Source organism: Miniopterus schreibersii (assembly GCF_964146895.1).
Source record: "Miniopterus schreibersii genome assembly, chromosome: 13".
NCBI classification, from domain to species: domain Eukaryota; kingdom Metazoa; phylum Chordata; class Mammalia; order Chiroptera; family Miniopteridae; genus Miniopterus; species Miniopterus schreibersii.
Window position 1 is genome coordinate 29285444 of NC_138113.1, and position 21375 is coordinate 29306818.

Consider the following 21375-nt stretch of genomic DNA (forward strand, 5'->3'; position numbering starts at 1 on the left):
GCCTAGCTCTAGAATTTTCGTTCTGTAGCTCTACAGAAATCTGTATTTTTATAGGTGGCCTGAGGACTATACCTAGATAATATAAAACAAATCCTTTTACATCTGAAAAATAAATAGAAAATTTAAAATAGCAAGTCAATCTATCCAGTTCTGTTTCCTCAAGCATAAAAAGAGAATAATCACTAAATACTTGAAAATAAATTTGAAAAGCATCCAAGATGGTTCTTGCCACCACTTTTCCCCTTTTTAGTGGGGCCAGAGTACAGTGGCATTTCTCCCCAACTCCACTCCACAGCCATTTCCCACAGATACTTGAAAGCACATGCTCTACAAAATTTTATACAAGATAATTAATCATATTGGCAATTTTAAAAATTCTGATCTTTCCCTTTAACTTTCCTAAAATACATGGCATAGAAAGGGACATTAAAATCTAAAAAATTCTAAAATATTTCCCTTTAATGTTATATGAACATTTTATTTGCATAAAGTAACTTTTGTAAATCAACTTTAAAATACAATGCTTAATAAGAAACTTATGAACCTGTCTCTCTGAATTTTCTCGAAGTGTTTCAATTGTTTTTTCAAGCTGAGCCTTCTCCTTCATTAGATCCTTGCTTAAATTCTGACAATTTTGAAGACTTTGCTTTTCTTGAACAATCTCATTTTCAAGAATTTCAACCTGGAGAAAATTAAATCACAAAACAATATATCATTAAGTATTTTAAAACAGTGGGAACATGTCAAAAGATAATTGCTGAATTAAAGATAAAATACAATTTTAATATCCAAATGGTGATATTTAAGAATTTAGTAGAGAAATTCAACTAATAGTCCATGCTAATTTTAGCAGCTATATAAAGGCAAATACCTACTTTAAATAGAAAGACAATTCAAGTGAATATATGATAATTATGTGCTATATGAAGACTGTACAAGTCTTATGAAAGGCTCTGTTGGCTCGAGTGAAATTATAAAGTAAAATTTTATAGTCAAGGACTTCTGGTGTACAAGAAGGAAGAGGAGACTATAAAATGCAGGAAGGAAAAGATGAGAGAAGGTGCTACAAGTTTAATGAGGAAACAAAAAGGGACTTGGTTTGAAATAAAAAGGAGGAAAAAGGAGAAAAGTACTGGAGACAAACTAGATGAACAAAACTCCAACAAATATTTATATTCTGGGTTAAAATTTATTTTCATTTACACATTTTAAATATATAATAAAGCATGTGGTTAATAAGTATTAAGTATGAAAAAGCAAATTTAAGTTCAAAATATGCTATAATTGATTTCCCCATTATTATAGAGCATATTCATCAAACTAGGTAATTTAAAAACATGAAGAAAAGATTTAGCTATATAAAATATTCCACTTCAAGTTTAAATATTACTTAAATCTTTATATCAATAGTGAAGAACTCTAGGAATTTTAATAGTCTATATAAAGCAAGTCGAATTTTTCTTTTTAACATCAATTGAAGATAACCATACATGGAAAATAATCTTCTATTAGTACTTCAAAAGCATCAAGTCACAGATCATATCCAGTAATTCAATTCAACATTAATTTACATGTTTAGGAAGCTTTTAGTTATTAATAACTAATTAACCTGGTTCTCCCATTATAGATTAAAATATATAGATAACAGTTATTTAAGTATTTGTTGTTTTACATTAGTGAAATTCAAGTGAAACATTTAGTTTATAAAAGATATCCTTTATCCAATGAATTTATTGAAAATTGCTAGAATTTCACTAAGAATTTACTCATTAGACTTTAATGCTAATATCAAAATCAAATTATAATTTACAGATCCAATTATAATGCCAACCAAAAAAAACTGTTCCAAGGTCTAAATGGCCACTTCTGCTTTAACAGTACATTGATTGTCAAATGCTTGTTAAGATTATTTGGTTAATAGACTAAAGATGATACAAAAATGTTTTAAAAGAGTAAAAATCTTGCAAAAAAATCAAGGAGTCTTTTGCATTATCTAAGGCTGTGGTCCATCAAAGCAGGGTTCCAAAAGAGCAGGATGAGCATCACCTAGGAACTTCTTAGAAGTGAGGATTCTTAGTCCCCACACCAAACCTACCAGGAAAACAAACTCTAGGCATGGGGCTCAGCAATCTGTGAATCTGTGTTTTAACAAGTCCTACAGGTGATTCTGATGCATACTATAGTTCAAAAACCACTGGTCTAAAGGTTAGGGAGATTTTCATAACGAAGTCTAGAAACACAGAATCTATCAAAGGAAAAACTAGACATAACTGGGAGTCAAGAGCATTTTGTCATTGCTGAAAGCAAGGAAGCTCCTAGTGCTAAAGCTGTGTCCTAAGGACTCAGGAAGCAGCTTCACTGGGACAATAAGGAATATAAGTGTGGTGGATTGAAACACTTTAAATATTCTTAAATCCATGAGCTCATAATGACACTAAAACAACAAACTCACTCAATTATCTCAAGTGGATATGAGAAAACCAACACATTATCAGGAAACTGGTAAATAAAGGAATAGGATCAAACATTCACCCTGCTTTTCCCTAAGGGCTGTTCATCAGAATAACCTAGGGTGTTTTCTTTAAACCAGTAGTTGTTAAAACAAAGTGTTTCTTTGTTTTGAGAAACAAAGCTACCACATTAAGAAGGGATGGTATTAATAGAAAATCAAGATTTTGCAATCTTTGATTAATTAAGGGATCCAAGCAAATGATTATCCATAACATCAAAAAAAGACAGTCAACCAGACACGTGCCTCCTGACAGAAATGTTTATGCACTCTATGAATACTCTTACTAGAAACTCAATTTGAACCTGATTAAGCCCACAGTAAAGCAGTCAACAAAGGGGACAAAAAAACTTGTTAAGTGACACAAAAAGAATGCAATCAGCAAAATCTAAATTGTGGGGAAACTCTCTGTTAGACAAATAACGTGGTTTCTTCAGCAGAAAAACTGCTAAAAAAAAAAGAGTAAACCTATAGACTAAAAAAGACTTAAAAGACATCAATTGATTAAACATATTGATTTTATTTGAATTCAGATTTGAACAAAATATACAAAAAAATAAACATAATAGAACTGAATTAAAATGTTGACTAAAAATTATTAATTTTTAAAGTGTGATAATGTCACTGTCTTGTTCTTTTAAAAAACTCCTTAATTTTTAGAGCTATGTTACATACTCAGGTATTTGTTCTTGAAATGATACCATATCTAGGATTTACCTCAAAATCATCTAGTGGTTGTGGGGAGAGTAGGCAGAGGTAGATATAAGACTGACTGTAAGTTAACAATTGTTGAAGCTTAATAATGAATTATGTTTGTTAAAAGTATCCATAGTAAGTTAAAATAATAAAGGGCACATTAAAAACTAGAAAATAAATGTTTACTACAGTGCTGTTTATTTATACTTTTACATACATTTTTTAACATCAAACAATTTTTATTTACCTTTTTACTTAGTCTTTGATTTTCTTTTTCAATTTTCAGGATTTTGGAGGTGTTACCTTCTGCAGAATCCATAGTACTCCGAAGCTCTTCTACAGTTTTTGTCAAACTCTGGTTTTCCATCTCCAACTTCAGTAACCTACTTGATGTCAACTCACTCACCTCATGGCCCAAAGATTTCTGTGGTGCTATAATATTGAAAAATATGTCATTGTAAAACTATGTTTACTCTTTACTATTTAAAATATTGGTTGTATATGCAGTACATCACCTGGTCCTTAACTATATAAAAATTTCATAAAGTTATACAAGATAGACACAATGGAAAAAACAGAGATAAAACACAGGTAAATCTTAAATTTTGCCTGGAATGCATCCATAAGTATTCTAGTCAGAAAAAAAGTACAAAATTTAGACTAAAGAGACTAGAGTTCCAGTTCTAGTTCCATGAGAAATTAACTACTTGACAATACCAAGCCACTTTAACCCCAGTGAGTCTTGGATTACTTGTATAAAATATAGTTATATCCATGTGTATCTCATAGTCATGTGTGGCTCAAATAAGTATAAAGCATATTCTATGCCACGCTTTCAAAAATTAAAGAAAGCCAGTTTGAGAGGAAAAAATCCTAATCTGATTCTGAGAAAGGCAAGACAGTATACACTGGTCACCTTGAAAGAGTCTTTCTCTAAAGAATCCCTGCTAAACTAAGTGTAAAGAGCAACATCTACTCCATTTTGTCAAGGAAAATAATCTTTCTAAGTAGATTACAGTTTCTAGTTCTATAAATGATGTTCTCCAGTAAGCCAAAAATAATTATTTTTATAACCTTATAGCAGACTCAGGGAATATTTTTATGACATAAAAATATTAGGACTTACAAATGAAATATAAGGCCTAGAATTTATTTTGAAATCCTAGATTTTAGGAAGGGAAATGGATAAAAGTATGGGAGGGCATTTCTACGTCTGTCAACTTTTGTGTATGTTTGAATTTCTCCATCATAGAAAAGCAAATACATACATACACACACACACATCTTCACAAGCATACATTCTTCACAAAATTAGGTATGGCAAAACATCCTGCAGATTTTAAGTAAAGAAAGCCTCAATTCTTATTTCCAGCTTTTGTTCTAGTCAGCATATTGTTAATCTTTTATTAAAAGCTGGTATACTACTCACTGACTTTTAAAATTCCATTAGTTGTCCAAGTCTTCTTCAGTAAAATTCTAGTTCATGGTTTGTAGTTATGCATTTCAATTAACGAGATTAGGCTAAAATACATGATATACCCCAATAATAGTTTGAATACTTCAAAGAAGCTTCAAGTCAGACTATGAAGAATTAAAAAGGATGCTTACAACACATTTTTACCAACATAAAGAATGCCTATATTATAATCTTAGGTGCAAAAAGGAACCTGAATTGTGTATATGCATTAATCTGGTGTCTAAAACACCTATGTATGTGTGTAGAAAAGTTCTAGAAGCAAGCTTTTTGAAATGTGGAAAGTATTTAAGAAATTATTAGTGACTTTGATTTCTTCTTTTATATTTTTCCACACTTTTGCAAATTTTCTGGGAAGAAAATCCCTTGTATATTTAAAAGAGAAACAAACAAAACAGCACCACATTAAAACAAATATTCAAGTATAATGTCTCCAGCTAAGAACAACTGCAAAACAACTGTGATGTACTGATCATCATCCTCATTACACTTAACATTCAAATCCATACTATATACCAGGCACATTTTCTTAAGTATTAAGAAATTCAATCCTCACAACAACCCTACAAAGTTCTTACTATTATTGTCTTCCCTTAACAGACAATGAAACTTTTAACAGTGTAATTTTAACTACTTTAGAAGTAGAAAACATTTGAGTATGAACTGCTTTCTTTGTAACTCAATTCACAAGAAATAAAATTTAAAAAGTTCCACAAATATTTTAAGTAATAGATCTCAGCAAGCTCACCGCTGAATATCATCACTTACTTTGTAGGGAATTTAAATAGGGTCCTAGAATTTGGAATTAGGTTCTCAAGTGTAAAACTAGAAAAAGCCTAATGGTAATAAATGTGAGTCATGTGTAGAAGTAATTATTCTGCAAGAGCCAGACCATAAACTGTCTTCAGACCTTACGTCTACCACACCACTAATCCTCAGGGCCTGGTATAGTACTTTAAACATGGTAGGTACTTAATAAATATCTGCTGAAGGAAGGAAAGTAGGTAGAATCATCTAATAGTGAGTAGCTGAGGAATTATGGAACCTAATTTAGACAAATGTGGCCTGAGTTTAATTTCAATAAAGTATATCAGTATTCGCACAATCACGGCTATAACCCAAACAAGTGTATGTATAATGCCCAGTTTTAAGACAGAGGACAAGTCAATAGTTGAGCTTAAGAAAAAAAGAGCCAAGAGTTAAAAATTTATCTGGAGTGAAGGGGATGTCTTTCATTATCTCTAGGTTATATAACTGGGGCTGGACTGATTGGTAGGTATCCTAAAATGGAGATTACATACAGAAAGTAGCCATGAAGACCCTTATTTATTTCCTTCTAGCTATATATTTACCTAAAACTCTTCCCACCACATTCTGACTTCCTATTTAGGTTTGATTGTAGTCAAAAAATATGTTGACCAGCTAATACGACTTTTCTATTCTATTTAGTAGATGGCTATATTTCTATTTAGTAAATGGCTATTAATTTACTATTAATAAATTGGTATTCTAGTTTCTTGTGATACTAACATAAAACAATGCCTAAACAACTGATCAAATCTGTTATAGCACTCAAAAAAGTTTAGTTGTAAGACATGCAAGATAATCAGATCTAGGAATGTGGAAATAATATACTACTCTGTGAAATCATATCTAGGGACAGCTGGCCTTCTGAGAGATCTCCAGCTGGGGAAAATAACTGCAATAAAATGTCCAGAAATGTAAGCATAAATACAACTTTATTTATTCACCAATCCATTTAAGTAAAATAATACTGGGAATACCTTCGGAAAGTTCACTAGTTCTGGATATTTGTTCCAACTCCCAGCCAAGGTGTAATGATTCATCCATACTTTGTTTCTGTGCCATTTCCAAAGTCATATTTTCTTCCATTAATTCTTCAATCTTTTTTCTATCCATATCACGTTCCTTTTTTGTTGGCAGGCAGTAGGGAGAGAAAAGAAAGCTAAGAAACAGTACAATTTCAAGCTAATATTTTATTACTTATAACTTTTATTTATCAGAAACTAAATAATATGAGGATAAATTCTGAGTTGCTTAACATTTTCACAGTTTAAAGGCAATTATTAGTTATTATAATCAGTACCGGTCATTATACTGACTAGGTGTCTGACATCCTTTTAAAGTGAGCTTTAAGGGCTAGAGATTGAGCCTCCAACACGCCCTTGAAAAGAATCAAAACCACGCCCCTGCAGTCCTAGGGCTGGCGCTCTAACCACTGGGTCAAATCAGCCAGGGCTTTTTTTCACTGCCTAATTTTTGCATACTCCTTCCATCTTATCCCTGTAATAAACATGGCCAAAATCTCCACTGGAAAATCTTCTTTATAGGCAACACATTGATTTAGTGATATAAAAAGAGACTCTGACTCAGTGCTAAATAGTTTTATTTCTGTATTTTAAAGGCATGTTTACACAATAGCTTATTAGTTTTTTTAAAAAAATACAAGACAAAATAAATAATACCCCTCTGTAACAAAAGCAGAAATTTCTACTACTCTTGTACTCATACAAAATTGGAAGCACTGGATTTATTTAGCTAATCTCCTGTTTGTTAAAGCATCTAGGACACTAACCATCCTTTGTCATTATAGGGAAGTTAGATGAATCTTAGGATGTTTCCTTAGAGGTCATGTTATTGATCTACCTTACAATACTTACCATTTCCATATCATGCAGTTTAGCCTTCAGTTGTAAATTCTCTTTTTCTAATTCATGTAATTTATCAGAACGAGCTCGAGTTCCTTCTAATTGGTCTTCCAACATGGTTTTTGTTTCTAATAAAACTTGATTGTCTTCTTTTAATTCCTATAAACATTTCAAATAGGGTTTATTGTAAACATGTTAATATCTGTTAATTTTTTAAAGTTCTGAACATAAAAAATCTTGATTGTAAAATAAGACATTAATCTGCCTTTATCAACAGTTCTATGCAAGAGTAAAGCAACTAAGTAATAAAACTACAGTTGTTGATGTTCTCTTGGCTTTACTTCTCCCCGCTCCCCAATTTAAGCTATTATGCAAACAAAATATTCAGTACTTGTGTTAGAATGAGTAATGCTACTATAATTTCACATAAAATTGTCAGGGTACATTTAAATCCCTTAATCACAAGGAGAAAAAACTAAGTATAAATAGCCTTGCTGGTACTTAAGTTACAAATCTCCACAGAATCAGGGCTTAATGTATTTGCTGAAACAGATTTAAAGAGTTCTCTCCACTTAAACCGTAACTTGAAGTGAAGGGTTTGAGGTTTTTGAGTAAAATTCCAAGACTTGAACTAATACTTGCATAAATAAAAAACCAAGGCGTTATCAATAAGTATTTTACATAAGTATATTGAGAACATGTTTAAAATCCCTACATCATCTTGAAGACATATGTTCACAAATCTATCTTGCTAAGTTTTATGCCTGTAGTTTATATACTAACATCAAGAGACAGTATATTAGAACAATGGCACTTATAAGGATCCTTTAACAGTGCCATGCATATACTCATTTAAAAATTGGCAAAGAATTAATATGCACCTTATCTTAGTAGTTTATTGGGTCTACTTTTGATAACTTTCAGGCTCGAATGTTCTATTTTCTCTTATAATGTTTTCACTTTTTTGTTTTTTTGTTAATCCTCACCTGAGGATATTTTTCCCATTGATTTTTTTTTTTTTTTTAGAGAAAGTGGGAGGGAGGGGGAGAGATATAGAGAGAGAAATATCAGTGTGAGAGAGAGAGACACACACATCCATTGGTTGCCTCTAACCAGGGCCAGAGATTGAGCCTCCAACAAGCCCTTGACACCCCTGCAGTCCTAGGGCTGGTGCTCTAACCACTGAGCCAAATCGGCCAGGGCTTTTTTTCACTGCCTAATTTTTGCACACTCCTTCCTTCTTATCCCTGTAATAAACATGGCCAAACTCTCCACTGCTTGCAGACAATAAGAAAATTAAGAAAGGAAAAAAGGATGCAGATGCAAGGATTATTAAATTCTTGCTGTCAAACTCAACTTCAGGCAACATTGCATGCCAATCATTAAGTAGGGAAAACTGTTTCTTCTAATTTGTTTATATAAAATAATACTAAATAAAGAAATGAAAGAAGAGTCCCAAAGAGTTAAATAAAATTAATAATGTGCAAATATCCCTTTTTAAAATTCTAAGCAATATGCTGATCTATCATAAAATAAACATCTAAAAGTATTTACAGTTTGCTAAACAATTCAAGACCTCCATTCATTAAGTGCATTTTCACTGTACTTTGAAAAAACACTTTTAAAGAAAAAAATTGTGAATGGTTTAAATTATGCAACATACCTCAACTCTTGCTTTATAAAATTCAATATCATGTAGCCTCTCTTTATACCTGGTGACTTCACTTTCAAGCTTATCAACTCTGATTGCCTTCTCTCGAAGTGCATCTAATTCATCTCGGTACATTCTTGCAGAACGAGCATCCGAAAGCAAATTCATGTTCTAAACATAAATAATTATTGATATTTTAAAAATTATTTTCTATTTTCAAGTTGATAATCCTTGTTTGCACAACTCAATGAATCTACTAAAAAAATCCATAAACTGTATACTTTAAAAGTGTGAATTTATGGTATGTAAATTATACCTCTATTAAGTTGTTTTTTTTTTAAATGGGGAGATATTAGGCTGTTTTTAAAACAAAAACAAAGGATTTTAAACATGTGTTTACATATAAATATATAAACTTAGGTTTATATACAAATTTTTAGATAATGTTCCATTTAAAGAATGTAAAAAATATTCAGGATGTTTTAAAATAAGTTAACCTTTACCTAACATAACCATTTGAAATTAATTTAAGGTAAAAATAAAAGTTAACTTTAAAATATAGGACAATAAAAACAAAAAAGAGGAAAACTGTATTACTCAAGTTGATCATTAGTAACCTTAGAGAAATAATGGTTCTGTTCAGAGATGCTGTAACATACTAAAATCCTGCTGATTTTTTAATGCTTCCAAGTAAAATGATTAGTGCATATGGTTATTGCATATTTTAATGCCATTTGAGAAAAACATTAAAATTCAAAAAAAGCCTTCTCGTAAACCTTAATCCTTTAGAACAGTAGTTATATCAAAGTGTGATCCAGGGACTTCTGTGGTTACCTGAAACCCTTTCAGGGAGTTCATGAGATCAAAACTATTTTCATAATAATTCTATGACATTATTTTCTTTTTCACTTTCATTCTCTCCTGAGGGCACAGTAGAGCTTTCCAAAAGCTACATGGCATGTGGTATCTTAATCGAATGAATACAAAAATAGATTCGAGAATCTAGTAGTTTTCAATTAAGCCAGGCATTAAAGAGATTTGCAAAAATGTACAAGAGTACCATTTCACTTTTTGTTTTATAAAGTAATAATTTAGTTAAAATATGAATTTTATGTTAACATGAAATGGGTTAAGCATTTATTTTTAAATGAATTAGTAAATATTTTAAAATTCTTAGTTTTAATTTCTAACATAGTAAATACCAATAGATAAAATCTTCATTAATTTTTAAGAGTGGAAGAGAGTCCTGAGACCAAAAAGATTGAGAACCACTTTTGAAGGGAACACTGATAAAAAACCCGGCTACCAAGACATGGAAGAACAGCCACAGCATATTTAGAAATAGAAATAAAGACGATGATGCCCAATCTCACACATCTAGAAAGGTCCCAGTTTATGATCCTGCAAGTACAGTATTCCCTGAAGTTAAAATGATAGGTTAGGGGAAGTAAAGAAAACTGCCCAGCCTTACCCCAATTCATGCCATTTACAGGTTAAAGCGACCTCATTCACTGCCTCCAAATGAAAATGAAACATTATGGGGTGATTAAAAGAAGTAAATTCCTAAACAAATCATGGCTCAAGATGAAAATCTAAAGTTTCAGTCAAAAAAAACTTTTTAAGTAAAAAGGTTTTATCTTATCTAATAGGAAAAGAATGAAAAATTAAAAAGCATTGTCATATATAAATTAACATAAAGCACCATCAGAGAGTGGAGACCTAGGGACATATACATAAGCAGCCACAATTTACAGTGGAGTTGTTTCCAGCTTCCAAGCCGACGGAAGTAAAATACATAAAAAAGAGAAACTTGGAACTCCCCTAGTCCTATGAGGCTCCTTCAAATCTTAGCAAAGATAAAAACAGCACTGACACAGGAAAAAAAAAGTCCAAAGATTTTTGGCTCTGAAAACACTGAGAAAGTCATCAGATCTCCTTCAGCCTCAGTAACCTCATAAAGCGTTAAGGTAAAGGTTATAAGGAGAAAAATCAATTTCCAATTACTTAGTGGTCCTATTTAATAAAAGTTCCAGGTACACACCTCTTGCTGCAGCCTTTTTAGTTCTATTTCCATTTGCTCAAGTTCTTGTTTACAGTCCAGCAACTGTTCAGTCTTTTCCTCCCTTAAATGCAAAAGGAAAGCATTTATTAAAGAATAAGCTCACTGCCGAGGCAGGCGTGGCTCAGCGGTTGAGCATCGACCTAGGATCCAGGCGACTGGGGTTCGATTCCCAGTCAGGGCACATGCTGGGTTGTGGGCTCGATCCCCAGTTGGGGGCGTGAGGGAGGCAGCCGACCAATGACTCTCTCATCATTGATGTTTCAATCTCTCTCTCCCCCTCTCCTTTCCTCTCTCTGAAATCAATAAAGATATATTTAAGAAAAAAAAAAGAAGCTTACTGCTTTCAAAAACTACGACCATCTTCATTAATTATCATTACTAATTGTCTAGTTGAACACAGTATTAGCAAATGACTCCAACTCAGGGGAAAAAGGCAACAAAATGGATTTTAGGAATTTATATGATTAGATAACATCAATAAAACTCCCCCCTAAAGTTCTTCAAAGGCAAACCTCAATAATTAACGTCCTCATAGTTCATAAGGTAGTTTCTTTCCATCTTTCCTGACATCCCCCATTCCCACTCTTTCTCTTCCTCTCAGCATAGTCAAAGACAAATAAGCTGGGCGAGGTTTTATGCAATGCAATACTATCTGCGTCTGAGATTTATAAGGGTCTACAAACTATTTTCAACATTCACAATGGCCTAAAGGAAACTATCCACTGCCATGTAGGTACCTAAAATCTTTACAGTTCTACTGGTTTCTTCCCGGGAGCTTATAAACATCCTCAAATTTCTCCTGATTTTTTTTCTCTTTACACCGCTTTACCTCTAATCCCCATTTCTATTTCCGTTTAGAGCCAACTTCCTCAAAGTCAAGTCTCCACTCACTATCTCTACTTTTCAACCTTCTGTTCTTTAGTAATAAAAGATAAAGGTTCATTGAAGAAAACAATCTGGTGTTGATATCTCTCACACCCATACATTTTTTAAAAACCAAAAATTTTTTAGCACGTCCAATTTATATTTTTAATGTTTTTTTAAACTGAATTTACTGGGGTGACATTGGTTAATAAAATTATACAGGTTTCAGGTATACTCGAAACCATAATTTTTAATGGAGAAATATTCCCTTTGACAGAGGAACCATAATTAATTTACTTAAGTGGATTTTATTTTTTATAGTAATAAAGAATGTTTTGGTAAATGAGCTCATTATACATAAAACCCTGTGTATTTCAGGACACATTTCTAAAACTACATTACAGGTTTAAAGGTACTTGATATATTATGGTCAAACTGCCCTCCAGAAAGGTCATTCTCAATTTATATGGCAACACTTTTTATCCTCAAAAGTGGCTATAAAGGAAACAATTTAACAGTTGAAAAATGCTGTCACTGTTCTAATTTACATTTATTTGAACACTAGGAAAGGCTAAATTTATTTTCTTATGTTTATGGCATTAAAATGATAAAAAGCTATTATAGTTTTCAATTTATAAGATATTGCTTACAAATATTTCTTTATAAATTATGGATTTTTTCAAAAATTATAAACAAATTCTATTTTTTATTGTGGTAACATATACATAACATAAAACTACAATTTTAACCATCTTAAGTGTACAATTCAGGGGCATTCATTACATTTAAAATGTTGTTAAACTATCACCACTATCTATTCGCAAACTTTTATTATCCCAAGCAGAAACTCTGTGCCCATTAAGCAATAACTCTCCAATTCCTCCATATCCCCAGGGCCCCCACCTCGAATATTTCATCTGAGTGGAATCATACAGTATTTGCCCTTCTCTATCTGGCTTCTCACTTAGCAAATTGTTTTCAGGGCTCATCCACATTGTAGCAGGTATCTAAAGTTCATTTCTTTCCTTTTTTTTTTTTTTTTACTATATCTTTATTGATTTCAGAGAGAGGAAAGGGGAGGGAGAGAAAGAGAGAGAAACATCAATGATGAGAGAGTCACTGACTAAAGTTCATTTCTTTATGTGGCTGAATAACATTCCATCACATGCCTATAGCACATTTTGTTTATCCATCTGTTCATGGACACTTAGGCTGTTTCCACCTTCCGACTGCTGGGAAAAACACTACAATGAACATGGCAAACAAGTACCTGTTTGAGTTCCTGTTTTAAATCTTTTGGGGATATGCCTAGGAGTGGAACTGCAGGGTCATATGAAAATTCTGTTTAACTTTCTGAGAAATATTGTCAAATGCTTTTAACTTTATTTTTTCTGGATGTTTACATATTTAACATTTTTACACAAATAGAGTAACCACCTTTTATAAATGCTACTTTTGCTTTTGTGTACAGTTCTTTCTTACCTAGAGAACAAATATATATTCATTTACATATTACTTTCTGGTTCTTTTAGCATTATTTCACTTTTTACATTTAGCTCTTTAATCCATCTGAAATTCATTTTGGTGTATGTGAGGTATAAATTTAAATAAATTTTCCAAAAGAGTTATTCAGGAGTTCAAGTATTTGTACACCCATTTGACCATTCCATTTACAGCAATGAGGCTTTCCATCCATACCTCCCCAGTGACACTGTTTTTCAGAGTCAATTACATCTTTATTCCTAAATCCAGTGGATTATTTTCAGATCTTTCTGAAGAATTTAGTACAGTTAACTCCATTCTTCTTCTTGACAATCTTGCTCAACTGGTTGCCATGACTTCACACTCTTGGGTTTTTCTGCTTCACTAACACTTTTGCTGATTTCATGTTTTGGGCCCATCTTCTGGCTAACAATTATCAAGTTCTCTGTACCTGCGCTAGGCATTTTTGCTAAGCACTTTACACTTTGCCAAGCACTTAATCTTTACAAGAGCCCTCTAAAGAAATAATAGGAGTAATAACAGCTTACATTTATTGAGCACTTATGTACTAGACACTGTTCACTTTACCTATTTACCTCAATCTTAGTAGGCACAATTATTATTCTTAGTTAACAGGCTAGGAAACCAAGCAGCCTTGGAGAGATTAACTTGGCCACAGTCACTCAGTTCAGAAGTGGCTTGGTAATATGCTGTATCTCTCCACAGTACATATTCATTTTATGAATGACAAAATTGAGTTACATGACTAATAAATGGTGAAGTCTGTCTTTAACCACCTTTTTTTATGTTTGTGTTCTTCAGATCACATACCTCTCATTCTTCATGTGTTTCCGGGGCAGTCTTATCCACTTCCAAGGTTTCAACAACTACTCCCATGCTGTGTATTTTTCTGCATCAGTATTCTAGTGATCCCAAATCTCTATTCTGCATCATGGACCAAACAGTCTATTATCCAATGATCATCTCCAGAGAGATCACTCTAAGGTACCTCCAATTAAATATGTCAAAAACTAAATTTGTCTTTTCCCTTAACCTTATTCCTTTCTTTCATTCCAAGTGGACACCAGAGCCCTCCAAATGGGCACTGAGTATAAGAAAGTAGGATTTATATCAGAGACCCTGCCTTTTCCCTCGGCTCCTCTCTAACCTCATTGTTACACTCTTTGAGCAAGCTCACACCTCTTCTTGCCTGGACTGTCCTTCAATGCACTTTCACACTGCCACCATAATTTCTATTTTCAATGTGAACACTCATTAAGTCAGCCACTAGGCTAGTATCTCTTTATTAAACATAAACCTGATCTTGTTACTCTCCTATGCAAAAAATCTCCAACTGGTGCCTACTGTTTAAAGCCTAAACTTCTGAGTACTGCATCCATGACCATCCACGTATCCATTCCACCGTTTTCAACTTCATTTCTTGCCATGCCCCTCCTTATATCCTACTGAATGTGTTGTACTTCCTTCTGCTTAGAATACCCAATTGAGCCTTTTGAACCTAGTTAATGTCTAACATCAATTGAAATGTAACTATCTCTATGAAATATTCCTAACACCACTCCCTCTCCCCCCAATGCAAAGTCAGAAGAACAAAAACTCCTTTGGATTTCAACTGTAGGCTATACAGACTTCTAATACACCTTCAGTTTTGTGTTATTTTACTGATCTGTTTAAAAGTTTATCTCATAATTCAATTTAAAAATAAGCAAAGGATCTGAATAGACATTTCTCCAAAGATGATACACAAATGGCCAATTAGTACAGAAAAAGATGCTCAATATCACTAGTTATCAGGGAAATGTAACTCAAACTATAATGAGGTATCACTTCATACCCATTAGGACAGCAATAATCAAAAAGATGTATAATAAGTATAGGTGAGGATATGGAGAAACTGGAGCCCTCATACATTGCTGGTGGGAATGCAAAATGGTGCAACCAGAGAGTTTAACAATTCCTCAAAAGGTTAAATATAGAACTACCATATGACCCAGCATTTCCACTCCTCAGTATATACCCTAAAGGACTGAAAACATATGTCCACATGAAAATGTGTGCATGAATGTTCATAGGAGCATTATTCTTAATAGCTGAAAAACATAAACAAGTGCCCATCAACTGATAAGTAACCAAAATGTGGTATATTTCCATATATTAATTTTTTAAATTCATCTTTACTGTTGAAAGTATTACAGATGTACCCCTTTTTCCTCCATTGATCCCCCCTACCCAGCATCATATATTGTTTTTTAATCATAAAAAGGAATGAAGTACTGATTCATGTTACAACATGGATAAACCTTGACAACACTGTGCTAAGTGAAAGAAGCCAGTCACACAAGGCCACATAATGTATGATTCCATTTATATAAAATTTCCAGAATAAGCAAATCTATGGAAATAGAAAACATATTAGTGTTTGCCAGGAGTCATCAAGGGCAAAGGGGTATTGGGACTGACTGCTAATGGGTATGGGGTTTCTTTCTGGGGTGACGAAAATATCTTGAAATTAGTGTGTGAGGGTTGTGCAACTCTAAGAATATACTAAAAATCACCGAATTGTACACTTTAAAAGAGAAATTTTCTGATCTGAGAAGTAGATCTCAAAAAAGTTGTTATTTTAAAAAAGAATAATTTGTGTGAGAGAAAACTCTTTGAAAACATGGGATCCATGAAGGCAGAGAAAGTTATTAAAGAAAGTTTTTGATAGTGTTAACTACTGCATAAAAGTGTAATTTTTAAGGAATTACTTCTTCCAACCAAATTGCAAATACTTTAACTCTGTATGTTAATAAATCAAAAGCAATTATAATGTACCATCCATAAGTATGTTAATAGTTAATGTGCATGTTCTCATTACAATTATTTATTTCCATTAGGTCTAAAGCAACCTGAACTATTTTTATCCATCCTGATTTCCTTACTTCATCACTTTAGTAAAGATCTGTCCCAGCAAACAGACTTAAAACAAATGTTATAAGAAATCCATCAACAAACACATTTTTAAGGACAACAAAGATATTAGATGATATCTGATGATATACTAGTTACTGGGAATACCTGCTATATGTAGTATATTTATTTTCTAATTAAAAATATTCATTTACATTTTCCAATCAGCATATGAGAGACCAAACCTTATCGATCTCCTTTAAGTTGTTTGGAATTTTAATATACTCCATAGTCAAATAAGTTTTATTTAAAAATCAATTTCTAATATAGCACAAAATGTTAAATGAATTCACAGCCAGCACTGCAGTTCTAATTGCATGCTTTATCTAAAGACTGCAGAAGATTGTGCTAAATTATATGGAGCAAACTAGTGTTCACTGTTTAGGCTATCCATTAACTGCCAGTCAAACTAATAACAGCAATCGCTTCCCTAATTTCCCTGGTGCAGCTGTTTATAGAATATACTGGGCGTGTTCACTTCAATAGAGGCATAATAATGCAGACATCCACAATGAAAGCTGTATTTTTCCCCCAAATTTTCTTTACTACCTTGCATATTCAATCACTTTCTTAAACCAACTGCTTTAAATAATCAGTAAATAAACTTAATTGCTATATTGTGGCTTTAAATTTAAAATCTATACTCTAAAAAAGCTCAAATTCCAGGAGAAAAAATAAAAACCAAAAAAAAGAAAAAAGCCAAAAACACAAAAATCCTTTGTTCTTTTTGAAGTGCAAAATAAAAAATCTCCAGTAGAGATTAGTCATGTCTTCCCATGATTTACCAATGAATGCCTATGTGACACTTCTACTGACTCTTCTGTAATGTTCTTTGAAAGTTAAATAAATTTCAGCAGCACTTACCAATCTGAATATTTACCACTGCTAAGTACATGACTCAGGCATTTCAATTACTCAATGCAGAAGATACACACACAAAATTTAAGTTTTCTTTAAAGCTGTATGCCAACAATTTGGTCTTTTATAACATTAACTTTATTTGATTTATACACATATATATAACTGATTTTAGAGAAAGGAAGGGGGAGGGAGAGAGAGGAAGAGAGTGGGAGAAAGACAGACAGACAGACAGACAGAGGGTAACATTAATGTGAGAGAGAAACATTGATTGGCCGCCTCCAGAACATGCCCCGGACCAGGAATTGAATCCACAGCCTGGATATGTGCCCAACAGAAAAACAAACCCTCCACCTTTAAGTATACAGGACAATGCTCTAACCAACTGAGGCCCACCAGCCAGGGCTATAATGTTAATTTTAAAAGAGCTAAATTTATTGATCTGTATCAGTGGTTGCCAATATTTTGTATTCCAAAAATGTAAAAATAAAAAAATTACGGAGATCCCAATTTGCCAATGAAGAACATTATTTTATAAAAGAAAGGGTATTTTATCAATAAACAGATAGGGAGGACATAAATCCAGAATCAAGGGCATCCTTTAAATTGGTAAGATTTAGCATTAGGAAAACCTAATGCTCGTCTCCGTATTTTTCTCATTTTGACAAAAACTAGTAAAAACTTTGACATAGGCCAGCAACTGAGAACTACTATCTACATACCATAAGCCTAAATGAACCTTGAAAATCAGCAACTTACAATTCCTGCCTAAGCCTTCTGATCTTGGCCTTAGCATCTGCCAGTTCCACTGACAGATGTTGTCGACTTTCTGTCCGCTTCATGCCTGGAGAACCACAGGGTGACTGTGCAGACGAAGAGCCATGGGGTAGAAAATGAAGACCATCCCGTTCTTCAGAAAGTTCTACGATAGTCTAAAAAAATGTGGAAATAAACACAGAATCACCTTTAGTATTTTACATATCAAAGAACTAAATACATCAACACTATTCACTGACTTTAAGTACAATACTATAAAGTCAAAAACAATTCATTGGTCAAAAAATATCTTAATTTTGTCATATTTAGCTGTCATTTTTAAAAGTTTGATTCAACAGATCGTGGATAAGCTATTTAATAGATAACAACAGAAGACGACTTAATACCCTTTTTCTGCTCTTAGTTTAACAAATGAAACCAACCGTGGCAAAATAACTAGACCAGATAATTTTAACACAGAGAATGTAATGGCAAGTATTTTGTTCACGTTTCTTCAACATAATGTACTCCTTCATCCCATATTAATCAGTTCATGTAAATGAGATTAATCAGTCATATGAAACCAAAGTATAGATTTTTAGAATTAATTCCTCAGAAGTTGGAGGGCAACTTATTAAAATACCTTTAAATAACCTGACATACAAACAAAGGAATGTTCTAGAAATAAGTAAAGCAGTGAAAAGACACTACTATAAAAAAAGATGTAGCATATGGTTCAAAAATCAGATTGAAAATGAAATAAAATTCAGGGTAGGTTTGATATATACTAGGGATTTTTCTAATTTACTCTTTTCTTTCTTTGGTCTCACTGTGTTAGCTTTTAAAAAAAATTTAATTGTTGCTCTAAAATATTTTTCTATTTCCTATATTGTCTTCTCCTTCAATGACTGAAGAAAACTAAAAATTCTCATCAGAACTGAATATACTCTAAAGAGACATGAAAGTTCTGTTCAGAAAAATAAATCTTTAGGAATTTCTTCTATGTAGTCTTTCATTTGTCCCAAGAGTAACCAAATTCTCTGTAAATCAACTCAAAACTGTCTCCATATAAATGGAACAAATGATCAGAGCTATACATTGTCCTGAATGGCAGAGTACTTTGGTCTGATATTAAGAAAATATTACTCACCACCACATGCACTGAAGTCTAGACTCCTCTAAAAATTACAAGCTGCTTTCAGAGAGTGCAGGCAAAAAATCTGGAGCAATTTTCCTCTTTTTAAAAAGCGAAGTACTGTCTTAAAAGAGCTTACAATAATTCCCATTTTTAAAAATCACACCTCATTATACTAACTACAAAAATTTGAGAACTTTTGTGGGACATTTTATTCAGAACACCTGTTATTCTCCTTTTATTAACACTTATTTTTCCACCCTCATGTGGCAATAAAACTAAAAAATTATCCTTAAGCAAATTCTTATGCTTCAAGGCAATGATTTTTCCACTTACATCAATGATATTTTCAGTTTCACACTTTTGTACTGTTGCCGAGCTATGGGGATGACTTAAAAAACACACGGGAACAAAATCAGAATAATAATTTAAAAGGAAAGGGAAAAAGAAACCCTAATTGCAATCTGTTTACTAGTTTACTGTTTAAATTTGTCTAATCTGGGGATCTTATATGTTCTTTCTGGTTCCTATGTCACACAAAAAAAGATACAGCACCTTTAATAAGTGAAGTATCAATTCTGAAGTACCTCTGAATGCCACTTTTCTCTTTTCTTGGAAAGCAACTTTGGAAATAAACTACAAGAAATTTACAAACCTCTGAATGTTCATCTCTCTCATCTATAAGTCTTTTTAGATGCAATGCCATATTTTTCAAGAGTGGTTCTATTTCCTCCTGAGACATATCAGTCACTTCCATCCATTGCAAATCGAACACATTTTCCTGATTATGGGTTACCTTTAGAAAAACAATCAAAATAAATAATTTAAAACACGGCTAATACTTAAAAATCTGTTTCACTTTAGCACAATAATAGCTCAAATATTATATCCCATATATAAAAATATAAAAAGCAAATATGATGTTTAAAAACATTTAAAATTAATGAATGATGAAGAGGCTACTACTGACAATTATTTTTTAAAATACAATCTTATAATGAATTTATATTTATTTTCCAGTCAACTAAAAAAATATTTAATTCAAGGCATTCCTAAAGGAAGGTAACAGTGATACGTCTGACAACTGCTGTAACAAAATCAATTTAACCTTTCATTAGATAATACTAAAGTATTGTACTTTAATTCAAAAGTAAAAGTGTTTTAATCATGTAGGATATATGTTATAGATTCTGAAAATGGCACCATCACATAACCTTAGGAGAAAAGAACTCCCAATATAAAGATTTTTTAAAGAATGGAAGTTATATAAGTGAAATACTTAGTTCTTGCTTTCCATTTCTCACCATGATTCTGATATTTTGCTTTAACTTTCACAGTAAGCAGCAAAAAAATAACATTTTCAAGAATGGTGACAAATTTAGTAACTTGCAAGACTTAGCATTTATTCAAAATAAAATACAAGCCATAAAGCTAAAACACACACATATAAGGGAAACTACCAATACAACTGTACCTTATAGAGTATTAACATGCATACTGCTGACAATACTATTACTGACAAGAAAGCTGGGCTCTATGAATGTTAACTAAGAGAAAAGATGATATATGGAACACAAAGTCATTTAAATACGTAATATTTTAAACACTACTAATTTTCACTATTTGAAAATCCTCTCCTTTACCTTTCCTTACTTCTCTTTCTAACCAACGTGTAAAATTTAACACGCTCTAGTTCAAAAAAGTCTTGTAAAGTACACAAGACTAAAAAACTAAGTCTAGATAGATACAGAAACAGCTGCTTTTAAAAGCAATCTTAAATTATGTAACTTCAGTTATTTGAGACTGCACAATATATACTAGATTTAAGTTTTTATATGGATGTTACAAATCACTAATATGTTTATAATTGCAGTAACATTTTCAGTAAAAATTATGCTGTGTCCATTCATTCAAAGGAAAATCAATGAATGACAAAATACTAGTTATCATCTTACCTCACCTTACCTTACCTTTGAATTTGTAATTCAAAATGTAGTTTTGAATTACATGCAATGATCCACTTTCTGCTGCTTCCATTTACTATACTATTCACTCTGTGCTAACAAAGACATATACTTCATTCTTCAAATAACACTTTTTGCCTATGTCCCTCTGCATAAAGCAACAGTACCTGTGGTTAGCACTATGCCACGTATAAGATGACTCATTTAAGAAACTATCTCTAAAGAGAAGACAATCTGTCTAAAAGCAGGGTTCATCTATATTTGACCTTGATTTGTTCTTGC

At 32.4% G+C, this 21375-nt stretch overlaps 1 protein-coding gene across 6 annotated transcripts in view; it reads right to left on the reverse strand.

The window, feature by feature from the left end:
* CCDC88A (coiled-coil domain containing 88A) overlaps positions 1–21375 on the reverse strand; it is a 90878-nt gene that overhangs the window by 35810 nt on the left and 33693 nt on the right. For all 6 annotated transcript variants that reach the window (XM_081156654.1, XM_081156653.1, XM_081156652.1 and 3 more), the window contains 8 exons: positions 19785–19925; positions 17998–18170; positions 11041–11122; positions 9012–9170; positions 7361–7507; positions 6464–6608; positions 3453–3637; positions 545–682 (listed from right to left, as the gene is read on the reverse strand). In XM_081156654.1, the coding sequence (XP_081012780.1) occupies positions 545–682; positions 3453–3637; positions 6464–6608; positions 7361–7507; positions 9012–9170; positions 11041–11122; positions 17998–18170; positions 19785–19925 (1170 nt within the window). The remainder of the gene's footprint in view (positions 1–544; positions 683–3452; positions 3638–6463; positions 6609–7360; positions 7508–9011; positions 9171–11040; positions 11123–17997; positions 18171–19784; positions 19926–21375) is intronic.